The sequence below is a fragment of the Cucurbita moschata genome, unplaced genomic scaffold (assembly GCF_002738365.1).
Source record: "Cucurbita moschata cultivar Rifu unplaced genomic scaffold, Cmos_1.0 Cmo_Scf00001, whole genome shotgun sequence".
Taxonomy (NCBI): domain Eukaryota; kingdom Viridiplantae; phylum Streptophyta; class Magnoliopsida; order Cucurbitales; family Cucurbitaceae; genus Cucurbita; species Cucurbita moschata.
The window spans coordinates 2,568,377-2,592,374 of NW_019268517.1; the positions used below are offsets into that span (position 1 = coordinate 2,568,377).

General features: G+C 35.2%; 5 protein-coding genes across 7 annotated transcripts in view; 3 read left to right on the top strand and 2 right to left on the bottom strand.

The window, feature by feature from the left end:
* Positions 1-1,103: 1,103 nt before the first annotated feature.
* LOC111445561 (probable methyltransferase PMT13) lies at positions 1,104-6,889 on the top strand. 2 transcript variants are annotated; one of them, XM_023084028.1, is made up of 8 exons: positions 1,104-1,811; positions 3,574-3,777; positions 3,875-4,085; positions 4,474-4,735; positions 4,841-5,215; positions 5,480-5,575; positions 6,141-6,392; positions 6,613-6,889. In XM_023084028.1, the coding sequence occupies exons 1-7, from the start codon at positions 1,389-1,391 to the stop codon at positions 6,349-6,351; spliced, it is 1,782 nt and encodes a 593-aa protein (XP_022939796.1). In that variant the 5' UTR covers positions 1,104-1,388; the 3' UTR covers positions 6,352-6,392; positions 6,613-6,889. The 2 variants fall into 2 exon arrangements, with proteins under 2 accessions (XP_022939796.1, XP_022939787.1); XM_023084019.1 differs by having other exon boundaries at positions 6,141-6,889.
* A 2,118-nt stretch (positions 6,890-9,007) lies between these two features.
* Positions 9,008-12,417, top strand: LOC111445592 (E3 ubiquitin-protein ligase At1g63170-like). Of its 2 annotated transcripts, XM_023084070.1 has the most exons (6): positions 9,008-9,171; positions 9,254-10,007; positions 10,095-10,217; positions 10,297-10,429; positions 11,588-11,752; positions 12,003-12,417. In XM_023084070.1, exons 2-6 carry the CDS (start codon positions 9,454-9,456, stop codon positions 12,174-12,176), a joined length of 1,149 nt encoding a protein of 382 aa, XP_022939838.1. In that variant the 5' UTR covers positions 9,008-9,171; positions 9,254-9,453; the 3' UTR covers positions 12,177-12,417. The 2 variants fall into 2 exon arrangements, with proteins under 2 accessions (XP_022939838.1, XP_022939848.1); XM_023084080.1 differs by lacking the exon at positions 9,008-9,171 and having other exon boundaries at positions 9,181-10,007.
* A 1,157-nt stretch (positions 12,418-13,574) lies between these two features.
* LOC111453142 (BON1-associated protein 2-like) lies at positions 13,575-14,171 on the bottom strand. The gene has a single exon (XM_023094119.1). It carries the CDS (start codon positions 14,169-14,171, stop codon positions 13,575-13,577), a length of 597 nt encoding a protein of 198 aa, XP_022949887.1.
* Positions 14,172-15,868: 1,697 nt separating this feature from the next.
* On the bottom strand, positions 15,869-16,561 carry LOC111449849 (BON1-associated protein 2-like). The gene has a single exon (XM_023089934.1). It carries the CDS (start codon positions 16,461-16,463, stop codon positions 15,960-15,962), a length of 504 nt encoding a protein of 167 aa, XP_022945702.1. The 5' UTR covers positions 16,464-16,561; the 3' UTR covers positions 15,869-15,959.
* Positions 16,562-19,372: 2,811 nt separating this feature from the next.
* LOC111441319 (cell division protein FtsY homolog, chloroplastic) overlaps positions 19,373-23,998 on the top strand; it is a 5,571-nt gene continuing 945 nt past the window's right edge. The window contains exons 1-11 of the mRNA XM_023078269.1: positions 19,373-19,739; positions 20,151-20,255; positions 20,668-20,741; positions 20,838-20,896; positions 21,294-21,331; positions 21,428-21,548; positions 21,662-21,730; positions 21,822-21,904; positions 22,557-22,625; positions 22,905-22,967; positions 23,054-23,180. Coding sequence (XP_022934037.1) covers positions 19,428-19,739; positions 20,151-20,255; positions 20,668-20,741; positions 20,838-20,896; positions 21,294-21,331; positions 21,428-21,548; positions 21,662-21,730; positions 21,822-21,904; positions 22,557-22,625; positions 22,905-22,967; positions 23,054-23,167 — 1,107 coding nt within the window. The 5' untranslated portion in view covers positions 19,373-19,427 and the 3' untranslated portion in view covers positions 23,168-23,180. The remainder of the gene's footprint in view (positions 19,740-20,150; positions 20,256-20,667; positions 20,742-20,837; positions 20,897-21,293; positions 21,332-21,427; positions 21,549-21,661; positions 21,731-21,821; positions 21,905-22,556; positions 22,626-22,904; positions 22,968-23,053; positions 23,181-23,998) is intronic.

Genomic DNA, 23,998 nt, shown 5'->3' on the forward strand with positions numbered 1-23,998 from the left:
TTTTTTTTTTTTTTTTTTTTTTTTTTTTTTTACCAACAGAATCTCTTCAAATATATTCTTAAAAAATAGCATTTTCCTATGAAATTAATTTAATCCTTGATTAAAATTATATTGTACTTTCACTTGATATTGCAACATTATTTTTTTTTATTATATATAGGTTACATGAATAAAAGTATTCAAAAATAAAAAATTTCAATAATATTCTTAAAATTAAAGAATTTTCTTTAATTTTAAATGAAAACTAATATTTTATTTCAAAAAAATCCTAAAATATTTTATATTCTTAAATTTTTTTAAAAAAGTTTAAAAATGCATTTACCATTAGAATAATTAGTATTTATAAAATTGGTACCCTTCAAACTTTTTTTTTTTTAAAAATAATTATTGTCATTACAAAAAGTTACTTACACCATAAATCACTTCCTTCTATTTCTCCTCTTAATAAATATCTCAACTCTTTGTTCATGTATTTCCAAACACGAATATTTTTAAGTTCGTTCTTTTTTAATTCACGGTAATATTAATGGAATTGGCGTTTGGAGTTATGAGAAGTCTTTTTCTGTGTGGCTTGGTCGAACTCTTGATTTTTAGCCAACTTACCACAATTTGTGTAAAATCCAAACTTGTTTGACCATACAGACCGTTTGTACATGTTTAATCGTCTGCGACACAGCAACGTCGTATCTCATTGTCATTACAATTTTCAACAACATGACTCATGCATCATATAGTCATCCTATGTCTCGGGACACATCGACTATCCACACTTGTTCAGACACATCCAATGGAAACTAACTCATGTGTCGATCATCTTATCGAAACACCCCAAATATTCATCCATCTGGGTTCTCTCAAGTATTAAACGGTCCCGTGTCCGAGCTAAACCATTTACGACATACGTTTCATTCATAAATGAAGGATGAAACTAAAAACAATAGATTATTTAAGCGGCGTAAATAAATTAACTATAAAAAAAATGTTTTAAAATTAATTTAAAAGTTTAAGTATATTTTTAAAATTAAAAAAAAAATATTAATAAAAAAAAATTAAAATTTAGAGACATTATTTAACTCTAATGAAAGTCGGTTAAATATATTCAGGTGAAAGTGAGACCCTTGTCTGTCTCTGAATCATCGAAGCTCCGAGGGAGTGAGATTCGACTGTGGATTCCCACTTCAAACCGAACATTCAATCTCCCTTTGAAATTACTTTCAATTTCATTCAATCTCATATCTGATTCCATCGGAGCATCGTTTTCATGTTTCTCTGCTTCAATTCGTGCTAAATCTTCCATCTCCAGTACCGGTTGGAGTTAGATTTGCAGTACCGACAAAACCGCGTTGTTCGTCAGATGTTTGATTGATCAGATCCAGATTTCTGGAACGATGGGTCACGTTAACTTGCCGGTTTCCAAGAGAAATACGCGGCAATGGCGACTTCTTGATATTGTTTCCTTGGCGTTTTTTGGTTTGGTTGTGTTGTTCTTTCTTCTCGTTTTCACTCGTCTCGGTGACTCGCTTGCTGCCTCTGGCCGACAGACTTTGCTGCTTTCTAATGCTGATCCAGGGCAGCGTCAGCGAATTATGGAGTTGGTTGAGGCTGGGCAAAAGCAGGCTATTGAAGCTTGCCCTGCCGCCGCTGTGGATCACATGCCTTGCGAGGATCCGAGGCGGAATAGCCAATTGAGCAGGGAGATGAATTATTATAGGGAGCGACATTGCCCGCCTCCTGATGAGACGCCGCTCTGCTTAATTCCACCGCCCGATGGGTATAAGATACCTGTCCAATGGCCGGAGAGCTTGCACAAGGTATCGAGGTTTTTCTAATTATTGGCGATGTTCAAAAAATTATAACGTCTTTAGTTTTATGATTCTTGCTTCATGAAGATTTGGGACATCTGTTTCTAAACCTAGAGGTGTACACTATCCGAAAATAAATTGCAGTTTACAATGTGTAATCTATCCCTATAGAGCGTGTGAATGACTTAAGTAGGCCAGCAATGAACTAGCAAGCTGCATATGAACCATGGAGCGGTTGATAGTAGGTAACCGGATGAACATTTATGAATTAGTAGATTTAATTAAGCACAATGTATGACACTAAGGGTGATATGTTGAGACCAGCAATTCCCTACCCGATTGATTGGATACCACACATTGTTTTTCCTTTGTTGACAGCAGCAGGGGGGTCTGAATCATCTTTTGGGTAGCTGCAAGTTTGTTCATTCCTTTTCGAGTTGGTGCGTAATAGGGAGAGTTACTCTTTAATCGAGGAGCTTTTATTCTCCTTTTTGGAATCAGGGGAGATTCTAATATGTGTTTGTTGTTTTTCTATTATGTGGCGAGTGTGGTTCGAGAGGAATAGTGGGACTTTTAAGGGGGAGAGATCTTTGAAGAAGGTAGTGAGATCTAATGCGTCCTTATGAGCATTTGTTAATCTTATGTTTTGTAACTATTAGCTTGATTTTATTCTTTTCGATTGGAGTCTTTTTTTTTTTTTTGTAGCCATGGACTCCTTCTGTAGGCTTGTTTTTGTATGCTCTTGTACATTTTTCATTTCTCTAAATGAAAGGTTGAGTAAAAAAACCACACATTTTTTACTTGGAAGTAGAAATCACTCTTTTGCGCAGAAGATGGCCATGGGGGACTGTGGGTGAGGAAGGATTGATATTCATTTGATAGTTCCTGGCCTTAGGAGTCAGCGATATTTAATGTGATTTAAAATATGTGCTTGCCATGAGTTATCAACTGTTTTAAGTATGTGTATTTATATTTGGGGTATGAAGTCGGGTGGGGGACGTGGTGGAATAAGGAAAAACATAGATAGACATCTGTACTTTGCATCTTGTTGTAGGCTATCCATTCTCCTTTAGTATTTGGAACTTGCCTTTGATTTTTACTATGTAAGGGAGAGTTCAAGGTTAATAAAACCTTCAGTGTTGAGGAACGTGTATTAGGGTGTATGTTTGCCTCATTCAAGCAATGGACTGGGACTAAAGAAAGTCTGTACTGCTATTTTTTTTTTCTAATTCTTTTCCCCACAAATGTAGATTTTGATAATGATTTTTCTCAATTTCTATTAAGTTCTGTAAGCATAAAGTTTCAGGAAGAAAGAGCGAGGAAATTAAGAAATGAATTAATTTAATATTAAAAGATATAGCTTTTGTCTGGTTTCAGGGGATTTTTGTTATACTCGTAGTTGAGATGAAAATAATATCAATGCTTTCGGTGAAGAAAAAAACTTCAGTTAAATTTTCTGATGGACCCTGCTGAAGCTGTAATATCCGAATATTGGTTATGGTTTTTTTTAAACCCTTAGCCTATTTCTCTCTGTTTGACTTTAATCCCATGCATATATTAGATGGCACCTTGGTTAGTATCAATGTCAAAATACAAATTTGTTTATTTTGATGTTATCTTGGCCTGTTATTATTCCGCTTAAAGATTAATTGGTGTGGAATCTAGTCTTAAGTTCACGTCAATGCTTAAGATCAATCGGAGTCTAGTCTTAAGTTCACGTCAATGCTTAAGATCAATCTCTAAGTGCCATTTATTTACATTCATTGTGCAGATATGGCACAGCAACATGCCTCACAATAAGATTGCAGACAGGAAAGGACATCAAGGATGGATGAAGCAGGAAGGCCCGCATTTCATTTTTCCAGGTGGCGGTACCATGTTTCCAGACGGTGCGGTGCAATATATTGAGAAACTTGGACAATACATTCCTATAAAGGGTGGCACTCTAAGGACTGCACTTGATATGGGCTGTGGGGTAAGACCAATCCTTTTTTCCTTACTGTCCCATGTCGAAATTTTGTTCACAGTTTTAAATTTTAATAAAGAGATCACGAATTTGATGCTCTTTGCAGGTTGCTAGTTTCGGAGGGTATCTACTTGCTGAGGACATTCTTACTGTGTCTTTTGCTCCAAGAGATTCCCATAAATCCCAGATTCAATTTGCCTTGGAAAGAGGGGTTCCAGCATTTGTTGCCATGCTTGGAACTCGGAAACTCCCGTTTCCAGCATTCTCATTTGATTTGGTGCATTGTTCACGTTGTTTAATTCCGTTTACTGCTTACAGTGAGTTCTAGTAACCTTAATCTGCTCGAACTAAGTATAACCAAAGCGTGATTTTATGAGCTTATAGGAGATGTTTATATCCTCTTTTTATAATTATCACCAAAAAGTTATATTATATGATATAGAAATCTGATGCATGGCCACTAAAAAAGTAATAAGATTCTTTTCTTTTCATCTTATAAATGATTTAGATAATGAGAAATTGGAGCTCCCTTAGAATGTTATATTCTGGACTTAAATTACCATAAATTTCAGTTACTTATAGACTGAAACATTTGGCTTTTAAACATGAAGTGAATTCCACGCCATCTGTATCCACTCCTCTCTTTCCGACAATATATACAATGTGTTGATTTCTTTTAATCATATAATTATCTGTTTTTTGCAGATGCTACATATTTCATTGAAGTTGATCGTGTACTTCGCCCAGGGGGGTATTTGGTCATATCTGGACCACCTGTACAATGGCCCAAACAAGACAAAGAATGGGCAGATCTTCAGAGTGTTGCAAGAGCATTATGTTATGAGTTAATTGCCGTAGATGGTAATACCGTCATCTGGAAAAAGCCTACTGGAGATTCGTGTCTTCCTAATCAAAATGAATTTGGACTTGAATTGTGCAGTGAGTCTGATGATCCAAATCGTGCGTGGTAATTACTGTTGAAAGCCCATTTTAACTGGACTAATTGGCGTATGGAAAATTCTCATTAATCCATAAATAAGTAGTTCTTTGACATGACTTTGTATTATTGTAGGTACATGAAATTAAATAGATGCGTGAGTAGAACGTCTTCTGCCAAGGAAGCGATCTCTGTTGGCACAATTCCAAAATGGCCGGATAGGCTAGCAAAAGCTCCTTCAAGAGCTGGAGTTGTGAAAAAAGGTCTCGACGTGTTCAATGCTGACACTCGGCGATGGGAAAGGAGGATTTCTTATTACAAAAAGTCTTTAAATCTGAAGCTGGGCACCCCAGCAGTACGCAATGTGATGGATATGAATGCATTTTTTGGAGGCTTTGCTGCAGCCATAAGATCTGACCCAGTTTGGGTGATGAACGTTGTTCCTTCTCACAAGCCAGCCACTTTGGCTGCTTTATATGACCGGGGCTTAATTGGAGTCTACCATGACTGGTGAGTTTTGAATTACTTACTTTAATTCTTCCTAGAGAATGTTTTCGAAACAGATTAGTGATCTTCCCTGGGATTTTAGCTGAAATTCTCTCTTTAAAGTTTAAACCATTATCGTTCAATTTTTCATTTTTGATAGCCACTTCAGAAGTATATATTTATTTTCTTCATTTCGAGTTTCGAGAGGCCGGTGATGTGGGTACCCTCACAACTAGAATGTTTCGAATGTGCATTGTTTATTGATGAACCAATATTTGATGGTTTCAGGTGTGAGCCTTTCTCAACGTACCCACGTTCTTATGATTTTATCCACGTATCTGGAATCGAATCACTCGTTAGATATCCAGGTTTCGACAAGAGAAGGTTTGCATTGTTATTTTCACCCATTCTTTGCATTGTTATTTTCACCCATTCTCAGTTATTTCATTCTGCTGCTGCCTTGTTATTCCCTTGTTTTTTACCGCAAAATTTCATTCATCAGTCTAAAGCTTTGACAACGAATGGCATAGCATAAAACCAAATGTAGTTTTTATGTAAAGAATAATATTGAGATATTTCGAGGTTGATTTTAAGCGAACGAGTTTAACAACTCGAAACAAAATGATGGTAGTTTAGTAGACTTCAAATTTAAAACTTAATAAATTGGCCGATCACTTATGACGATAAAGAAGTGTTAGTAAATTCGTATCGTTGTTCCGAAAAATAGTCATTCCCCCCTGAAAGCTTATCATCTAGTACAGTCTTTTCATTTGTATAACGTCCAGATGAAATTGTAAACTTCTGTATACCTTGTTAAATAACTTATCTTGATCTAATGGTGTAACCTTGTTGATCTCAAAAGTAGGCTCTTTTTCATGTATTGTGGCTGCCCATATTATCCTAGCTTTATAATCAAACCAAGTAAAATGAACTTTTTGGCTCCCTGTAGGTGTAACCTTGTTGATCTAATGGTGGAAATGGACCGAATCTTACGTCCTGAAGGAACAGTAGTGATTCGAGACCATCCTGAAGTTATTGAAAGGGTAAACCGCATAGCTCGAGCGATAAGATGGACCGCCACAATACACGAAAAAGAGCCGGGATCACAAGGAAGGGAAAGAATTCTCGTTGCAACCAAAAGCTTTTGGAAGCTACATTGAACACTGAAAGGATGATGGGGCTGTTTATCCTAGTGATCCAGGTATTATTCCTTTTTTGATCCCTATTTTAAGTCAATATAGTAGTGAAAGATTAGAAGGTGAAGAAAGCAAAAACAAATGGAAAGAAGCTGCACAGTAGGTGGCAAATATTCTTTGTTCTAGTTCTCAAAATTTCAAAAGATTAGCTGATTTGTGTGTTTTTTGCGCCAATCTGATCGCCATTTTCAACTTCCTGCATTAGCTAAATGTTTCCTTTTGCAGTAACTTTATGTATAGGGCATTTGGTAGCTTAAAGTCATGCCTACTTTTATGGTGGAAATGGAGGTAATCCAAATAACCCATTCACATGTATGTTTACGAAAATGCCCCGTAAAATATTTGTATTGGGAGACGTAAATTTGGTTCGTGAACTTTTCTTTCATTTTGGTCTTTATATGTTCATTTTATTTTAGTTCTGTAATCTTGCATACAACTTGAGTATAGATCAAGTAATTAAAGCATATACCATCGTACGCAAGAAGTTAAAGATTTTGATCCCTCACTCCTAGATATTATTGAACTATTATCTATGTATATATAGACATACATATCCGTGTTTGTGTTTTTTTTAGTTAAACGGAGTCGAGAACTATTGAGGTTTAAGATGGTAGGTGGTGTTCTGTTCACTTATGTTTAAATTGGCTATTTGTTATGGATGATGACAAAAGTTAGGATATAATTTAATCTGAGTAGTGTGTGGGATTGTTATGCCTTTTTTAGTAGGTAGAAAATGATGTTTTTATTGGTGGTTTGTAATTGACTTTTGCTCCCTTGTTCTATTCTATTCATTGGCTTTAATTTTATTTAGAATTAAAAATTAATTGTCACGTGTTCCATTGTGATCTTGACACGCTCATGACAAGCTTTAAGAGGGACTCAAATTCCATTCACATTTTTTTTTCCGATTTGGTGACTTCGTCGAACCTTTGGTGAGACTTGTCTTTGCCAACTGAATACACCTTGTGCAAAATTCAAGTTCGTTCAGTAACACACGTCGTTCGTGCGTGCATGTTCAATCATGTGCAACACAACCTTGCATCTCATTGTCATCTTAGTTTCCAACAACACGATCTATGCATTGGGACATATCAGACATCTTACCTTGCTTGGACACATTTGTTGGGAATTGACACATGTGTTGATTATCTCATCGGAACATCTCGAACATTCATCCATCTAGAAACTCCTGGTGAATCTTTAATATATTCTAACTCTTTTAACTGATAAATCTCTTTCATATGCGAATTTTTTGCTAACATATATATATAAATATAAATATTAAAATATTTATTTTATTTGGACATGAGGTCTTATTTAAATATATTTAATTAATTAGAATTTTATTCAAAATTTAAATATAATTTTTACTTTTGCTTAATATATCTAATATATTAAATATTAATTTAATGTAACTAATATATTAGTTATTAATTTGAATCTTTCAAATTAAATATATTTTTTTTATATTTAATAATAATAAATATTATTTTTATATATTATTTTTCTTTATATTTAATAATAATAAATATTTTTTTTATATATTATTTTTCTTTATATTTAATAATAATAAATATTTTTTTTATATATTATTTTTCTTTATATTTGTACTCTACAACATTTAAAATTTATGTTGCCTTCTATTTCAACCAACCAAAACGAACGAAACTCAACTGAAGAAATCGAATCGATACGATTGGGTCGAGCCGAACTCAAGGGCAAAAAAGTAAATATACTCAAAATATTTAAAAAAAAAAAAGAAAAAAAAAAGAGTTTATAATGTGGTTGGGAAGCCTAACATTCAATGCTTTGCTCTTAGACAGCCCCCCACCCTCTTATTTAATGTCCCTACACTTTTCTTTTAATATATATATACATATATGCCCTAATTTGAATATATAAAAATATATTTATATTTATATATGAAAAATAGTGGGGACGAAGAACGTAATTCTCGTCTCCGTCCTCGTTAAGCTAACGAAAAAAAATATCTACTTGCTTATTTCCATTAGTTGCTCGAACTCGAATTAAATAGACATCTCTAACCAAATGTTAATTAAGTTCATACATAATTTTTTAGATTTCTTTGTCCCCACTTATAAACCGAGTTTTATGTCTCCGTCCAATCAAGTATTGTCCATATGTGTAGTCCATTTATTCGAACTCAATCATATAATTTATTATTATATTATATTAATATATTACACCGTCTTTTAAAAAAAATTAAAAAGTATTTTTTAAATTAAAAAAGATTACAGAGTTATTAAAATCTTTCAATACTTTTCTTGTCCCTCTAAAATTAACTTAATAATTTTTTTTTCACTTTAAAAATATTTTTGGCAATAGTATAATTTTTTTTTTTTTTTGTAGTTTATTAATTTAACATATTTTAAACATTATACAATATTTGAAAAAATGTATTTATTTAATGCATAGTAGGATATAGGGTTTAAATGGATAATGTAAATAAACCACAAAATAAAATTAATTTCCATAGAAATCCATGAATTTTAAAATTAGATAACTACAAAAATAATAATTATAATAATGATAAATACAATTATTAAAAAAAAAAAGCATTAAAGTTAAAGCTAATTATAACATTTTTTAAAAAATTAAAATGTTCACTAATTTTGTGTTCTTCACCCGCGTTGACTGAAAACTGACAATTGATTTTACATTCAGCGAACAACAAATTGTGTCTAAATTCTCGTGAATTTCGTGAAAAGTTGATGTTCTTTCCATCGGATTCCCTCGCCGTTACATTTCTTCTTAAAGCTCTCCGTAAGTTCTCCAATTCCCCCAATCAATTTGATTCGATTTTCCAGCTTCACAGATTCTTCATCTTCTCTGAATTTTCCCTCAGGTCCCAGCTGATTCTTCGTTGATTCTGATCTGTCGAATCCGGAATTTCGGATTGGCTTCACTTTGATTCTTCAGGAAAAGATCAACTCGATTCGTTTCGTGAAATACCTTTTGCTTTTTTGGAGTTTTGTGATTTTTTGACCTAATTTTTTCACTGAAACTTCGAAGTTCATACTAGAGATCGATAATCGAATCGCTAGAATGCGTGATTCAATCCCACTGTACTCTTCTCCCATCCGGACGGTGGATAATTCGCCTCTGCTTGGCTATTCCGTCGCCGATGGATTCTTCCGATCGCGAGGGTTTATTCGTCGTTCGCCTCAGCCTCTTCGTGGCGCGGTTCGTCTTCTCCGCCGTGCAAGTGGCCGGCAGATGATGCTTCAAGAGCCCTCCGTTCGTGTTCGTGAAACCGCCGCCGAGCAGCTGGAGGAACGGCAGAGCGATTGGGCGTACTCGAAGCCGATAATCCTCTTGGACCTTCTATGGAACTTGGTTTTCGTCGCCATTAGTTTCACTATCCTAGGGCTCAGCACGAGCGAAAATCCTTCTGTGCCGCTTAGGTTTTGGATCATTGGATATGCTTTGCAGTGTATAATTCACATGTCCTGTGTTGCAGCTGAGTATAAGCGGCGGCACTTGACGAGAGAGCCCGCCGGATTGGACCGTGGCAGCGACTGGATGAGCGGCGATGACTCGAATTCCGCCTCTGGAAGTGATGGAGATGAAGAGCTTACCGTGAATGAAGAAGAACCAAGGTAAAGGCAATGTTCATTCGCCATTTTTACAGCATTGAGCTCTGAGGATCTTTGATTACTAATCTCTAGCATTTACATTTTTCATAGCAATCTTGTGAAGCATATTGAATCTGCAAATACCTTGTTCTCTTTCATCTGGTGGCTGCTAGGATTTTACTGGGTCACTACTGGAGGCCAAGAATTGATAGATGATTCACCTCAGCTATACTGGTTTGTTAATCTTCAAACCAACTGTTTCGTAACTCGTTAATTGTTCGAGTTCTTATCAGTTCCATGGTCTACATTGCAGGCTTTGTATTACATTCCTTGCTTTCGACGTCGTGTTTGTTCTGATTTGCGTCGCAATTGCCTGTCTTGTTGGTGTTGCTATTTGCTGCTGTCTTCCTTGCATAATTGCTATCTTGTATGCGGTTACCGATCAGGTAGATTCAATGAGCTTTTGTTCAATTTCGTGGGTCGAGTTTGTTGTTTCTTTGACTTAACTTGTTGTAAATGGACGCCATCCTACAATCCTTTTGCGTGTTGTTTATAGATGAAATATTGGCTTAAAACGCTTTAAGGGGTGCTATCGTGGATTCTTGTTACACTAATCGATGCTAAACGTGTAACTAAATCAGTGTAACAGCCCTAGCTCACCACTAGCCGATATTGTCCTCTTTGGGCTTTCTATTTCGAGCTTCCCCTCAAGGTTTTTAAAATGCGTCTAGGTTTCCACATCCTTATAAGGAATTATTGGTTCCCCTCTTCAACCAATGTGGGATCTCATAATCCACCCCCTTCGGGGTCTAGCGTTCTCACTAGCACTCGTTCCTCTCTCCAATTGATGTGAGATCTCACAATCCACCTCCCTTCAGGACCCAGCGTCCTCGCTGGCAATCATTCCTCTCTCCAATTGATGTGGGATGTCCCAATCTACCCCCTTTAGGGCCGAGTGTCCTCGCTGGCAATCATTGCTCTCTCCAATTGATGTGGAATCTCACAATCCACCTCCCTTCAAGACCCAGCGTTCTCGCTGACAATCATTCCTCTCTCCAATTGATGTGGGATCTCAAGAGCCCAGCGTCCTCACTGACACACTACCCGGTGTTGACCCCCCTTTGGGGCTCAGTGTCCTCACTGGCACACCACTTGGTGTCTGGCTCTAATACTATTTCTCTCGAAGTTTTTAACGCGTCTGCTAGGGAGAGTTTTCCACACCCTTATAAAGAATGTTTGATTCCTCTTTCCAACCGTTGTGGGATCTCACATTCAGATTCTTTAATGTTCGTATATTTAGTCACCTAGTCTAGAGTCTTTCACTTCTTGTTGTCTAAGTAGATACTTTTGTTCTGTTGTTTGTTGGTTAGTATTTTAATCCCTTCTAGCGGCCGGTCATGTTTGATCAGTATAACGCAACCATATAGGTTCTATTGTAGTTATTATCGACTTATGCTAGAGCGTGACAATGTTGTCAAGAACGGAGAATGTTCCTCGAGTTATATCTGCTTGACATTTTACAATTAGCTTTTGAGTTTGTGATGATACTTATACTGTTGCTACTGTCAACTCACCGTGATTCGTTTCTAACCCGCAAAATTCAGGAAGGAGCAACGAAGGAGGAGATCGATCGCTTACCGAAGTACATATTCAACAGAACATGTGATGTTGAGAAAGGGATTGGTGATACTCAAGAATCTACTGGAGGAATAATGACTAAATGTGACACTGATGCACCTACCAAGCATTTTCTTCGTCCCGAAGATTCTGTAAGTTTCCGATTCGAGATTTCGTTCCGTAAGTTATATCTCTTAAAGATTTCGAAGTTCTCTAAACCGTTCTTCGAATACTATTGGATTCGTTCATAAAACTTTTTCATCATGGTAATTGATACTAAAGACATTCAAAAACCTCACTCTTCTGTGCCGAAAGCACCATCGAGACAGGAAGAGGAGTGTACAATACACGAAATCAAACAACTTCGTCCCTTTTTCCTAACCCGAAATCTTATATCATCAGGAGTGTAGCATCTGCCTCAGCGCTTACGAAAACGAAACGGAGCTACGAGAGCTGCCCTGTAACCACCATTTCCACTGCAACTGCATCGACAAATGGCTACACATCAATGCAACCTGCCCGCTCTGCAAGTTCAACATATTGAAGCCGAACGGTTCCAGTAGCGAAGAAGTGTGACAAAGCTTACGAGCGACGAAGCGCACGCAATTGGCTTTGATGGCTAGTGAGGAGAAGGGGGACCTTGTTTGAAAGGGTCGCTCCTGCAGAGTTTGTTTTGAAGCTGCTACTGCTGCTGTTGTTGTATGGTTAAGTATGTATGTACTTTGCTAGAGGGGAACTGTGTTTTGGAGTCCATTGAAATGAGAATGCTATATTAATGTTTTATTATGACAACATTTTTTAAGTCCTTTTTCTTTAATCTTTTTGGTAATCTCTATGTGCTTTCATGTTGAAAACCAATATCTACTCGAACAGGACAAGTCCGGAGAAGCTCGAGTAGGGAAAACTCTCTTTCTCCGACCCCTCAAACACCCGAACAGAAGGAGTATGCTCTTAGCTGGTCGAGTGTGTATTTGTTAAGAATGAGAAATAAAAGTGGGATTGAAAGTGAACAGGGAAAATATATAACTAATTAAATATTAAAAATAAAATAAAATATACTATTAATCAAATCATAATATAAAATATGCGGCTCTCAAAATAAAGATAAAATATTAACTGATTACAGATATATCTTAAAATAAGGAAGATATATCTTAAAATAAAGAAAAAATATTAATTGATTACAGAGGTATAAAATATAGATATATCTTAAAATAAAAAATATATATATTAACTATTACAATATATAAAATATACTCGATTAATATAAGATATACTTTAATTACAGATATATAAGATATACTTTATAACTAATTATTATAATATATTCTCCAAATATTATATTTTAACCATATTTCAATCTATAAGAATTTCTATTATTTCAAAAAATTTAATATGAATTTCAATTTTTAATTTTATATTTATTAATTTATAAAATTTATAAAATATTGAGAATTTGAATCGTTTTGATACGTAAGAAAAAATGTTGGAAGACTCAGGAAGTCAATAAGACTTCATTTAATCAATTTGGATCATTTGAAATTTGGTTGCATTTAATTCGAATATCTACCGGCATGAATATGTTGGCCAATATAAAGTTTTGACATGAAGAATCAAAGTCTGTTGGAGCTTTTGATTCCATGATTGGACCTCGAGATATAAAGATAGATATCCGTTACTTGTCAGGTCGACATCGGTATCTAATATGTCTTTAAATTCTATAGTTAATGCAAATTATTGACCTATTTGACTCAATCGATCATCATGTATTAGCTAATTTAATAGTTTTGTGAAATTTGAAAAACTTCTAGCCATATAAACACAAAAACAAATATAAAGAAGAGTGATGAAGAAGAGAATGAAGAAATTGTTAAGAATGATGCTTCCATTACTATATTAAGAACGAGAAACAGAAGTAAAACTTTCAATACCACTTTTGTTTCTAGTTCTTGACATAATTTCACGTTCTGATTCTTAATCTTTACCATGAATGTTTATGTACGAAGAAAATAAAATACTTCGGTAACTAAAATTCCATATAGGAATACCAGTTACGACTCCTCTGCTGCCGCCGTGGATTTTTGTTTCCGGCATCGGCACCGTTACTTGAACTCCAATCCCCTGCTTTTGCAACGAAGGAAGCTCAACTCCTGCCGCCATCTTCACTCTCACAGACAAGTTAACAACTCCATTCCTATCGCCTCTCTTATCTCTCAACCTGTAACTCAAAAACTGCAGATGACTTTCCGGCAAGTATCCACCAGTAAAATCCGCCACTGGAACCCTAGCCGTCCCGACGATCTTGATTTTCCGACTCGAAACCCTGAGACAAACCTCCACAATAACAAACGCCGCGTGCATTGAGAGATCAACGACTAGCTTCTCATTCCACCGCGGGAAACCAGCGCCGTCGCGGTCGATTTTCGTTCTCACAGAGTCGTTCTGAAGATCAGATCGAACAGTGACGAACAAATCGCTCTTGCTCTTGATCGGCTTTCCACGTACTTGAAGATTCTCTCCCGATATCACAGTGATTTCGATTGTTCGTGAAGAAAATTCAGCATATGCCATAACGAATTCGAGAAATTGCAGAATCAAGAAGGAAGGATTTGAAGAGAATCGGAGATAGAGGACAAGGGTTTTAGAAGCGAATGGAAATGGAAAGTTGAGAGAAATGGTCAAGAAAAAAAGCGGGTTGCTTCTGAACAGAAAAGGCGAGTTGGCTAGGGGTAGTCCAAATACTAAAAACACCGGGCTGTCAATTTATACAAATAACAGACGAATGACATGGAACCGAGTCGAAATGTTATTGGACTGTTGTTTGTTTGTTTGGTGGTAGTGGGGGACACTAATGACAGGGTGATAATTGGGGGGGAATTTAAATTTTAAATCCCGTGGAAAATGTTTATTTTATTTTTTAATTTTAGTGGTTTTGGAATTCCATGCTTGAGTGATCGCAATCAGTCTCCGTGTTGTAAAAAAAGTGGAATTTGCTATTTTGTCCTTTTTCTTTTACAATTTTTCTCCTCCATACCATATTTGGGGTGCAATTGTAAATAAGTCAATTTATAATATTTTTCACTTTTGCCCCACTTTCCACTCATGCTTTACAATTCTCTACTTTAACCGATGGAAATTATAAACTCATGATCCTTCCTTATTAAATTAGCTTATGGGAGACTTTCATCATCCAACACCTCTCCTTAATCGAGGCTCGACTCCTTTCTTTTGGAGTCTTAGTCATTTTTTAAGGGACTTTCATCATCCAACACCTCTCCTCGAACAAAGTACACCTCCCCTTAATCGAGGCTCGACTCCTTTCTTGGAGTCTTAGTCATTTTTTAAGGGACTTTCATCATCCAACACCTCTCCTCGAACAAAGTACACCTCCCCTTAATCGAGTCTCGACTCCTTTTTCTTTTGGAGTCTTAGTCATTTTTTACTATGCCTTCAAGACGGGAGGCTCGACTCCTTTTTCTTTTGGAGTCCTTTGTTCGACATTTGAGGATTCTATTAACATGGCCAAGTTTAGGGCATGGCTCTGATACCATGTTAGATGAACATAACTCTCCACAATAGTATATGATATTGTCCATTTTGAGTATAACTTCTCATGGCTTTCCTTTGGGCTTTCACAAAAGGCATCATTCCAACGGAGAAAGTATTATTTGATTATAAACTATAATCATTTCCTAAATTAGTGGATGTGAGACTTTTATCAAACACTAATAACTCAACAAGACTTATCCTCTTTCATCTTATATTCTAGTTGTCGGGTGAAAATGACCTAACATAAAAGAATTTTTTCATTCTTCTTTCAAATTTCTAAAACATTTCGAGAGAAATTTAATTTTTTGTTTAAATAACTTTTTCCTCTAAAATTTTGTCAATTTAGCCTGTGAACTTAAATATTTAAAAGTTAATTTTTAACCCTTAAAATTGTCTGGATACTAGATTTAAAAATGGTATAGAGACAAAATTAGATTGAAAAAAATCAAAAATTAAGGTTTAAAACATATGTTTAGCCCAAAAATAATTGTAATAATTTGAATCGATGTTATTTTATTAATTAATACACGTTTATAATAATGTATATTGAAATCGAGGAATCTATTCATTAACCATGCAAAAATAAACATAATTCAGCGATAATTAACATATTCTACCGATCCAGAGGTTAAAGTTTCGGACCTTCCATTCATAATATTATTGAATTAAAATATAATAATAAAAGTTAAAATAATGATTGTTTGTTAATATATAAATTTAAGAAGTATAATAAATGATCTTCCGAAAATATACACATTTTTATCCTAAATACACAATTTTTAACTCGAAACAAGTAATCAATAAATTTCATTAGTATTCAATAAATTCCATAGGGATTCCGATTGCTACGCCGCCGCCGAAATTAGTTTTCTCCGCCGGAATTTGTACTTTTCGCGTTTGTGGAGTGGACGTATGATCAGAAGCCAAAACTCTAACAGAAATATTAACGATTCCATTCCTCTCACCTCTAACATCTCGCAATCGGTAACTCAAGAAATGTAAATAACTTTCCGGCACGAAGCCGCCTAAAAAGTCCGATACCGGAACATTCGCAGTTCCGACGATCTCGTTCCTCGAGAAATTTCCAGAATGTACATATACAGTCATGAAACTTACATTCGACGGCAAGTTCAACGCCATTTTATTGTTCCAGAAAGGATAGCTACCGCCTCTGTCGTCGATTTGTGTGCTGCCGAGATTCTGAGAGTCGATTTTGACGGTCGCGAATGATTTCTTCTTCATCGATTTCCGACGACGGTGAAGATCTTCGGCAGAAATCACTGTGATTTCAAGAGTTCTCGATATTGGCGCCATGAGGAAAACGGAAAACAGAGGAAATCACGAATGGGAGATAGGATTGGATTTGTTTTTCTTGTGGAGGAATCAAATTAGGGTTAGGAGGAATTTATAGATCACGATTTGGGGGGAAATTTATAGCTATGGAATTTGCGGGAAATTTGGGAGAAAGGAACGACGAAACTCGAATATGAAATCGTTACTCGGGTTTAGATACCTATTAGACACAAAATTACAAGTTTTACCATTATTTACGATCCGATTTCGAGATTTTGAACTACAAATCGCTGCGTGAATAGACGGATCGACAACGAAAAAATACTGTAAAATTTTGTACAAATTCGAAAACGAGCAACACCACAGTTAAAAACATAAAGACAAAAGTATTTACAGATAAACGTATTGTTTAAGAGTTTATTACAAAACGAGGATTCGAGATCAGGGTATCAATTAAAAGACAACGATCCCTGAGACTAACGCCTCGGGACAACCCTTTTCTATGACCACGTAGCTCCTGATCACTCCTCCACCTCGACCACGAGGTATCAATTAATAGACAACGATCCCTAAGACTAACGCCTCGGAACGACTCTTTTCTGTGACCGCATAGCTCCCGAACACTCCTCCACCTTAACCACTAGGTATCAATTAATAGACAGCGATCCCTAACGCTAACGCCTCGGCACGACCCTCCTCTACCTCGACCACGAGGTATCAACTAATTGACAACGATCCCTAAGACTAACGCCTCGGGACGACCCTCCTCTACCTCGACCAGCTATCAACCTACTTCTAAACTCCAGTAGTATCCTTGACCTAGTATCGAGTCTTTAAAAAAAATCATTAATTTGTAGAAAAACCGTGCAAAGAAGGAATGATAAATACGATGGATTGACTCGAGTCATCTAGTCCAACACATCATGACTGGTTCAATAATGGATAAGTTCAAAATAAGTCGTTCTCTTTATTTTGTTTTGCTTTTTATAAAGTACCTTAGAAACAATCTTGAATTAATTGTTTTTTCGTAGAAATTTCTCCCAAATAACTTATATTTTTATAGAAATATAGAAAACAAAATTAGTCACAAATTTAAATTTTGGGAAATTATTAAATTTTTAATTCTATATTAAATGTCTCAACTTTGCATTTAATTAGTAATAAAAAAATCCCATAAGGAGATTAAAGAAGATAATAAAAATATTTTTTTTTTAATTTTTTTAAAATTAAAATAGAATTTAAATTAGACCAAATTTAGATCACGTGATTATAAAATAAAACTTGTTTCTCTCTCTCGATCTTTCTCTAGAGATTGATTAGTCTCCTCGAGAGAAAATTCTTCCCATTTTTACTTTATCTTATATATATATATATATATATAGATATATATATCACGCGTAACTTATCCACTAAGCTATTGGTCGGTAGATTTTGAAAATTAACATTATTTGTTCTCGAGAGTTTAATTTCATTTTCATTTAGTCGCTCTAATTTCAAAATTAACATATTTGGTTTTGGAATTAAAATTTTATTTCTAACCGTTTTGGAATTAATTTCTATTGGGTTAATAGGTATAAAAAAAATTAATTTCATTAAAAGTATTTATTTTTGAAATTTGAAGTCCAAATAATAACCAAATTCAAATATCCATTTTATAGAATTAATTTTTTTTAATTTGTATTTATTTAGTTTATAAATTTTAAAATAGTTTAAAAAAATTTAAAATATTGAAATTTAATAAAATTCAAATTAAGAAATTTATAGGCTAAATTCATAATTTAATTTTGAACAAATTATCATAAAAATAGTTTGTATTTATAGATTAATATATATGAAAAAATTATTAATAAATAAGTAAAAAAAAAGAGGGAAGAATAAAATATAACTTAATGGCTACACACTGAAGAGGTCATTTTATATCAATATTATTTTATCTTCTATTATTATTAAATTAAATAATTATTCTTAAAAAAATCGAAATTCATTAATTTACAAAAGAAAAAAAAATTCGTCTCTATTAGGCAACCTTCAGACCCGATCTCAGAGAAATTGTTGAGGATTGTTGAGAGAGGGTACACGTTTGCTAATTAAGAGAATGGTCGTGGATTTATAAGGAATATATTTCTATTGATACAAGTCTCTTAGTAAACGCAAAACAAAGCCATAAGAACTTATACTCAAAGTGGACAATATCATATCATTGAAGAGTTTCGTAATTCTTAACACGGTATCAGAGTCATGCCTTTAACTTAGTCATATCAATAAAATTCAGTGACTCGAGTGTCGACACAAATGATGTACTTTGTTCAAGGACTCCAGATAAGGAGTCGAGCCTCTGTTAAGGGGAGACTGTTTGATGGCTCCTCAGGCCTTATGGGAGGCTATATAGTGTTTGTTGAGGATTGTTGGGAGAGAATCACGGTTCGCTAATTAAGAGAATGATCATGAGTTTATAAATAAAGAATATATTTCTATTTGTATGAGATCTTTTGAGAAATTGTAAAGCAAAATCACGAGAGTTTAGGCTCAAAGTAGACAATATTATCATTGCAGAGTTTCGTGATTCCTAACAGTTATACGTTATGGAGTGAGAAAACAGCGATAGAGATGTCGATGGATGCAATGTTCTTAACTATCAAGGTGCATTGTGGATCTATTTCGAGGAACAGAATCGTCGGAACTACGAACGTTCTAGTGTCGGATTTTCTCGTACGGTGTAGGCCGGAAAGTTATTTATAATATATAAAATTTATTGTTTAAAATATAGTTATTTATTATTTTAATTATATTGTTTATAAATATTTAAAAGTTTCTATATAAACATTGGGCCTACTTTCATTTAGGCCCAAATATAAACGACGTCGTATAAAGGAATTTTCAACTGACAGAAGGAAACCAAAACGACGTCGATCTGTGACGTTTACCGAAGGTAGTTGGTTTATCCATTTGGCTCTGAAACATTCCGTTCTCGGAGCTGTAACAAAAATGGCCGCGGCCTCACTCTCTCATCTCTCCTTTCTCTCAAACCCTTCACCTCGAAGCTTGATCGTTCCATCTCTCCGGCTGACTTCTCCTTCCAGGAAAGGCCGCGTCGGTGGTTCTCGATTCAGATGCTCCGCTGGTCAGACGGGATTCTTCACTCGGCTTGGCAGGCTGCTTAAGGAGAAGGCCAAAAGCGATGTCGAGAAGGTCTTCTCAGGCTTCTCAAAGACTCGAGACAATCTTGCTGTTATTGATGAGCTTCTTCTTTACTGGAACCTCGCGGAGACCGATAGAGTTCTCGATGAACTCGAAGAGGTCAGTATTCTGTTCCTGCTCTATTTTCTCTCTTTTGTTTTATGTTCGTCTCAAGGAAGTATTGCCTACTTAGGAAACTGTTCTGTTCAGGAATTCTTGGATTTTTTGAACTCCAATTTGTCAAATCTAATCTAATCCACTGTTCTGAATGTGGATTCCACGGAGGTGTAATTCGATTTTGGTTTACATATGTCTCTTATCTTACAACTTCCCTCAGGTCTTTATTTCCGAGAATGAGCTTAAATCCAACCTTCTTTCAGACCTGAATTTTTGTATGGCTTGAATGTTAGTAATTGAGCTATTTTCTTGTTACTGATATAAGTAGTCCTTTTAATACTGGAGTCTATCGGAAAAATCATTTGTAAGCCGGATGAAATTCCATGGTTAATCGTAGTGTTGATAATCTTGTAGGCATTATTGGTGTCTGATTTCGGGCCGAGGATCACCATTAAGATCGTGGAGAGCTTGCGTGACGACATATTGTCTGGGAAGCTAAAATCGGGTAGTGAAATAAAGGTAATTAGTTCACGAATTGTTTCATTACTCTGTGTTCTAAGAAAGAAAGGCTTACTACACGGAAATGAATTAATAATTATTGCGTTAAACGTTAAATGAAGCTCTAGCGGCACAGTGAGCAATTTACCTCTCTTTCTGCTTGGAATTGGAATTCGTTTCATTTGGAGAAATTTCTATTATGAAAATTTTTATACTCATTTAAGTTTGTCGATGAAAAATTTTATGTACTGCTCTGAGTTTTGAATCATGGAATTTGGATTTAATTTTTGAAGTGGTAGTTTGGTTGATGATCGCCAATTTGATGAAAGAAATGCTTTAGATTCCAAGTTTGGTTTTCAATTCTATATTTTTATATCCATATAGTTTGTAACGCTTGATTGAACTTGTAATACACTGATCAAAACGATCCCAGGATGCCTTAAAGAAGAATGTGTTGGAGTTGTTGAAAGGGAAGGGGAGCAAAACCGAACTTCAACTTGGATTCCGGTCTACTTTCTTTTTGGTTTCTAGTTTGTGCAATCTATCTAACTAAGCGCAATATCTCAAGCACTAACTCCGATTCTGCTTTTATCATGTCATCAGTAAACCGGCCGTGATTATGATAGTTGGTGTTAACGGAGGTGGAAAGACAACATCTCTTGGTAAGACCTAGCATTAACATGGTATGAGTATTCTATTGAGTTTAAACCTCATTTCTTGTGATAATTTCTTGTGATAATTTCTTGGCAGAAGTTCTTACGTAGTTTTGAGGATATTTACTTGGATTTTCATGCGGCCTGACTCGTAAAAATATATATATATATATGGCTCGAACATAATATATTTCCTTTTAAAAGCATGTTAAATATACTTTCCCATTTATTTGTTGCAATTTCATTATTACTACTCCAGTAAGACAAGTTTAGGAAATTAAAATGACCTCATATTGCATAAGGTTAAGCTATCTACTTCTCTGTCTATTTGCTAAATTGGGATATATTTATTTGCGGTGCTATTACTCAAATTACCCAGTAATATCTTTTCAACTCCATGTTGCAGGAAAGCTGGCTTTTAGACTAAAAAACGAAGGAGCCAAGGTTAGATGATCTTCTTACCCTTCTAAGTGGAAGTTACTTTCTTATTTAAAAAAGTAACTCGATGGAAATATAGTAATTTACATTTTTGTGTGCCAGATATTGATGGCAGCTGGTGATACATTTAGAGCAGCTGCTAGTGATCAGCTGGAAATCTGGGCAGAGAGATGTGGATGTGAGATTGTTGTTGCTGAAAAGGACAATGCCAAGGCGTCATCAGGTATGCAGTAGTTATAGTGCTCTGTTTCTTTTTCTTGACATTGTAATGTTTGAGGAAGTTTGTATCATATACTGTGGATGCTAACTTATCCTCTTGAAGTGTTTCCCTGATAGTTCTATCACAGGCTGTAAAGAAAGGAAAAGAAGGTGGTTTTGACATTGTTTTGTGTGATACATCTGGACGTAAGTATATGTAGTGTATCGGCTTACTGTTAGTATTCTTTCTTGTGTCTTCTTAATAGATGAAAATCTTGGTTTTTTTTTTTTTTCATAGGTCTGCATACAAATTATAGTTTGATGGAAGAGTTAATAGCATGCAAGAAAGCTGTGAAAAAAGTTATGCCCGGGGCACCTAATGTAAGCATTACTATTTTTTCGTTTTACCTTGTTGACTTGTTCTATTTCAAAAGCCGGATGTGTAGGCATTTACACTTCTAGACTGCATAAGCCATTCAATTTTCCTTCAACATTATCATGCGTGACTACCCAGTATTAAGTGAAAGTCTGAAGTTTTAACCTAGTAATAAAGACATATTTTTGTATAGCGTAAAGGCTCTTGTCAAGACTTCAATGAGTGCAACTGCAAAGCTTTTTTCTTGTATTTTCGGTGTAGGGATTTGCACTTTACACTTGCATAAGCATTTAATTTATCTTCGACGTTATTATGCACGGGACTGTGGGGTGAGTGGCACCTTTTCTTTGAGATTTCTTCTCTTTTCCTCCAATGCTTTCGGCTGTTAGCTGAGGTTAAAATCAAACTTGATTTCTGTGTTAGGAAAATAATTTATTTAAATATGACACTATTAGTTGTAAGGCAGATGATACTCAGATCACTGAAAATTCCATTTTTCTACTTTGTTATTATTACCTCATTCAGGCCAACACTGCTTCCCATGAAATTTATGGTTCAAGCAGATATGAAGAATTTTATAAAAGTTGGATATCTGGTCATTAAAATGAAATTCTACGTAGTATCATGTACTTATTAAGAGTTTCATTACAATTGCAGGAGATCCTGCAGGTATTGGATGGGACAACTGGTTTGAATATGCTACCACAAGCAAGGGAGTTCAATGATGTAACTTTTACTATCCTTTTCCTTCTAAATGAATATTCTTGGATGACACGCATCATTTCTTGCCATTTTGCAAGTTTTCGTTCACGATTTCCCCAAAAGTAAAATATAGCATCATCTGCTGAGTACAATATATGCATGTGGATTATTATATTTATGTGTCTTTTACCTTGGGGCAAGTATTCTTGAAACATAATAGCTAATGGAGTTCTTAGCATGTTGCAATCCTGCTTGTAGTTACCAAGAAATTTCAATTGACAAGCTTGTTGGCTTCTGTAACAGGTAGTTGGAATTACTGGTTTAATTTTGACAAAACTTGATGGTTCTGCAAGAGGTGGTTGTGTGGTATGCCTTAAAATTCTGAGATGAACAACTTCCTGAAATGACATGACCGCCAACTACTCTCTGATGATATAATCCTTCTTTCTCAGGTCAGTGTGGTCGACGAGCTTGGCATCCCTGTAAAGTTTGTTGGCGTTGGTGAAGGGTTAGAAGATCTTCAACCTTTTGATCCAGAGGCCTTCGTTGATGCCATATTTTCATGATGTGTACAATATGGTCAGTATCAATATCACTACCATCAATATCTCCTTTCACCACTGTGTCACAATTTGTCTGCATTCCTTCTAAAGTCTACCCATCTCATTCGTAAAGTTCAGTAAGCTCATAAGGTTTCATCCATGATTCAACTCAGTGTGTTAGTAACTTGGTTCTAGGTGATGAAGTAGCTTATCGTCATTATTTCATGCTATTTATTAGTATGCTGACTTGATCATTTTTATTTTTGATCAGAAAAATCTTCCAATAATTGCGTCACTTTTAAATTTTATAAGATAATAGCTGAAAAGAGCGTGCCCTTGCATTGCATTGTGGAAGACTATCTCTTGAATATTGATGTTAAACAGACATAGGATTTTTTTTGGAAAAATTGCAAACCACTCCTGAAATCACATCTCTGAATTTTTAATTTCATCATTCAGTCCTCTATATTTTGTTAAGTGTTGCGATCAACCCCTTATGTTAGTTGTTAGATTACCTTTTAATTGAGCTTCACATGTGTAACGGCCCAGTTCCACCGCTAGCAGATATTGTCCTCTTTAGGCTTTCCCTTTCGGGCTCCCCCTCAATGCTTTAAAACACGTATGCTAGGGGAAGGTTTCCACACCCTTATAAATGGTGATTTGTTCTCCTCCTCAACCAACGTGGGATATCACAACATGTGTGACTCACACGTTAGTAGAGAATAGCACACTTGTTGTAACACTTAACAAAGTATAGTAAACTCATTGATCAAATTAGAAATTAGAGGATTGTCATGGCAATTTTTCTAAGTTTTTTTTTTTTTTTTTTTTTTTTTTTTTTTTTTTTTTTTTTTT

Coding starts and splice junctions, on each gene's coding strand:
- LOC111445561 (XM_023084019.1), top strand. CDS start 1,389: ATGGGTCACGTTAACTTGCCGGTTTCCAAGAGAAATACGCGGCAATGG. Junction 4,086..4,473: donor AATTCCGTTTACTGCTTACA/GTGAGTTCTAGT, acceptor TGTTTTTTGCAG/ATGCTACATATTTCATTGAA. Junction 5,216..5,479: donor ATTGGAGTCTACCATGACTG/GTGAGTTTTGAA, acceptor TGATGGTTTCAG/GTGTGAGCCTTTCTCAACGT.
- LOC111445592 (XM_023084070.1), top strand. CDS start 9,454: ATGCGTGATTCAATCCCACTGTACTCTTCTCCCATCCGGACGGTGGAT. Junction 10,218..10,296: donor GATTCACCTCAGCTATACTG/GTTTGTTAATCT, acceptor TCTACATTGCAG/GCTTTGTATTACATTCCTTG. Junction 10,430..11,587: donor TGTATGCGGTTACCGATCAG/GTAGATTCAATG, acceptor CGCAAAATTCAG/GAAGGAGCAACGAAGGAGGA.
- LOC111453142 (XM_023094119.1), bottom strand. CDS start 14,171: ATGGCATATGCTGAATTTTCTTCACGAACAATCGAAATCACTGTGATA.
- LOC111449849 (XM_023089934.1), bottom strand. CDS start 16,463: ATGGCGCCAATATCGAGAACTCTTGAAATCACAGTGATTTCTGCCGAA.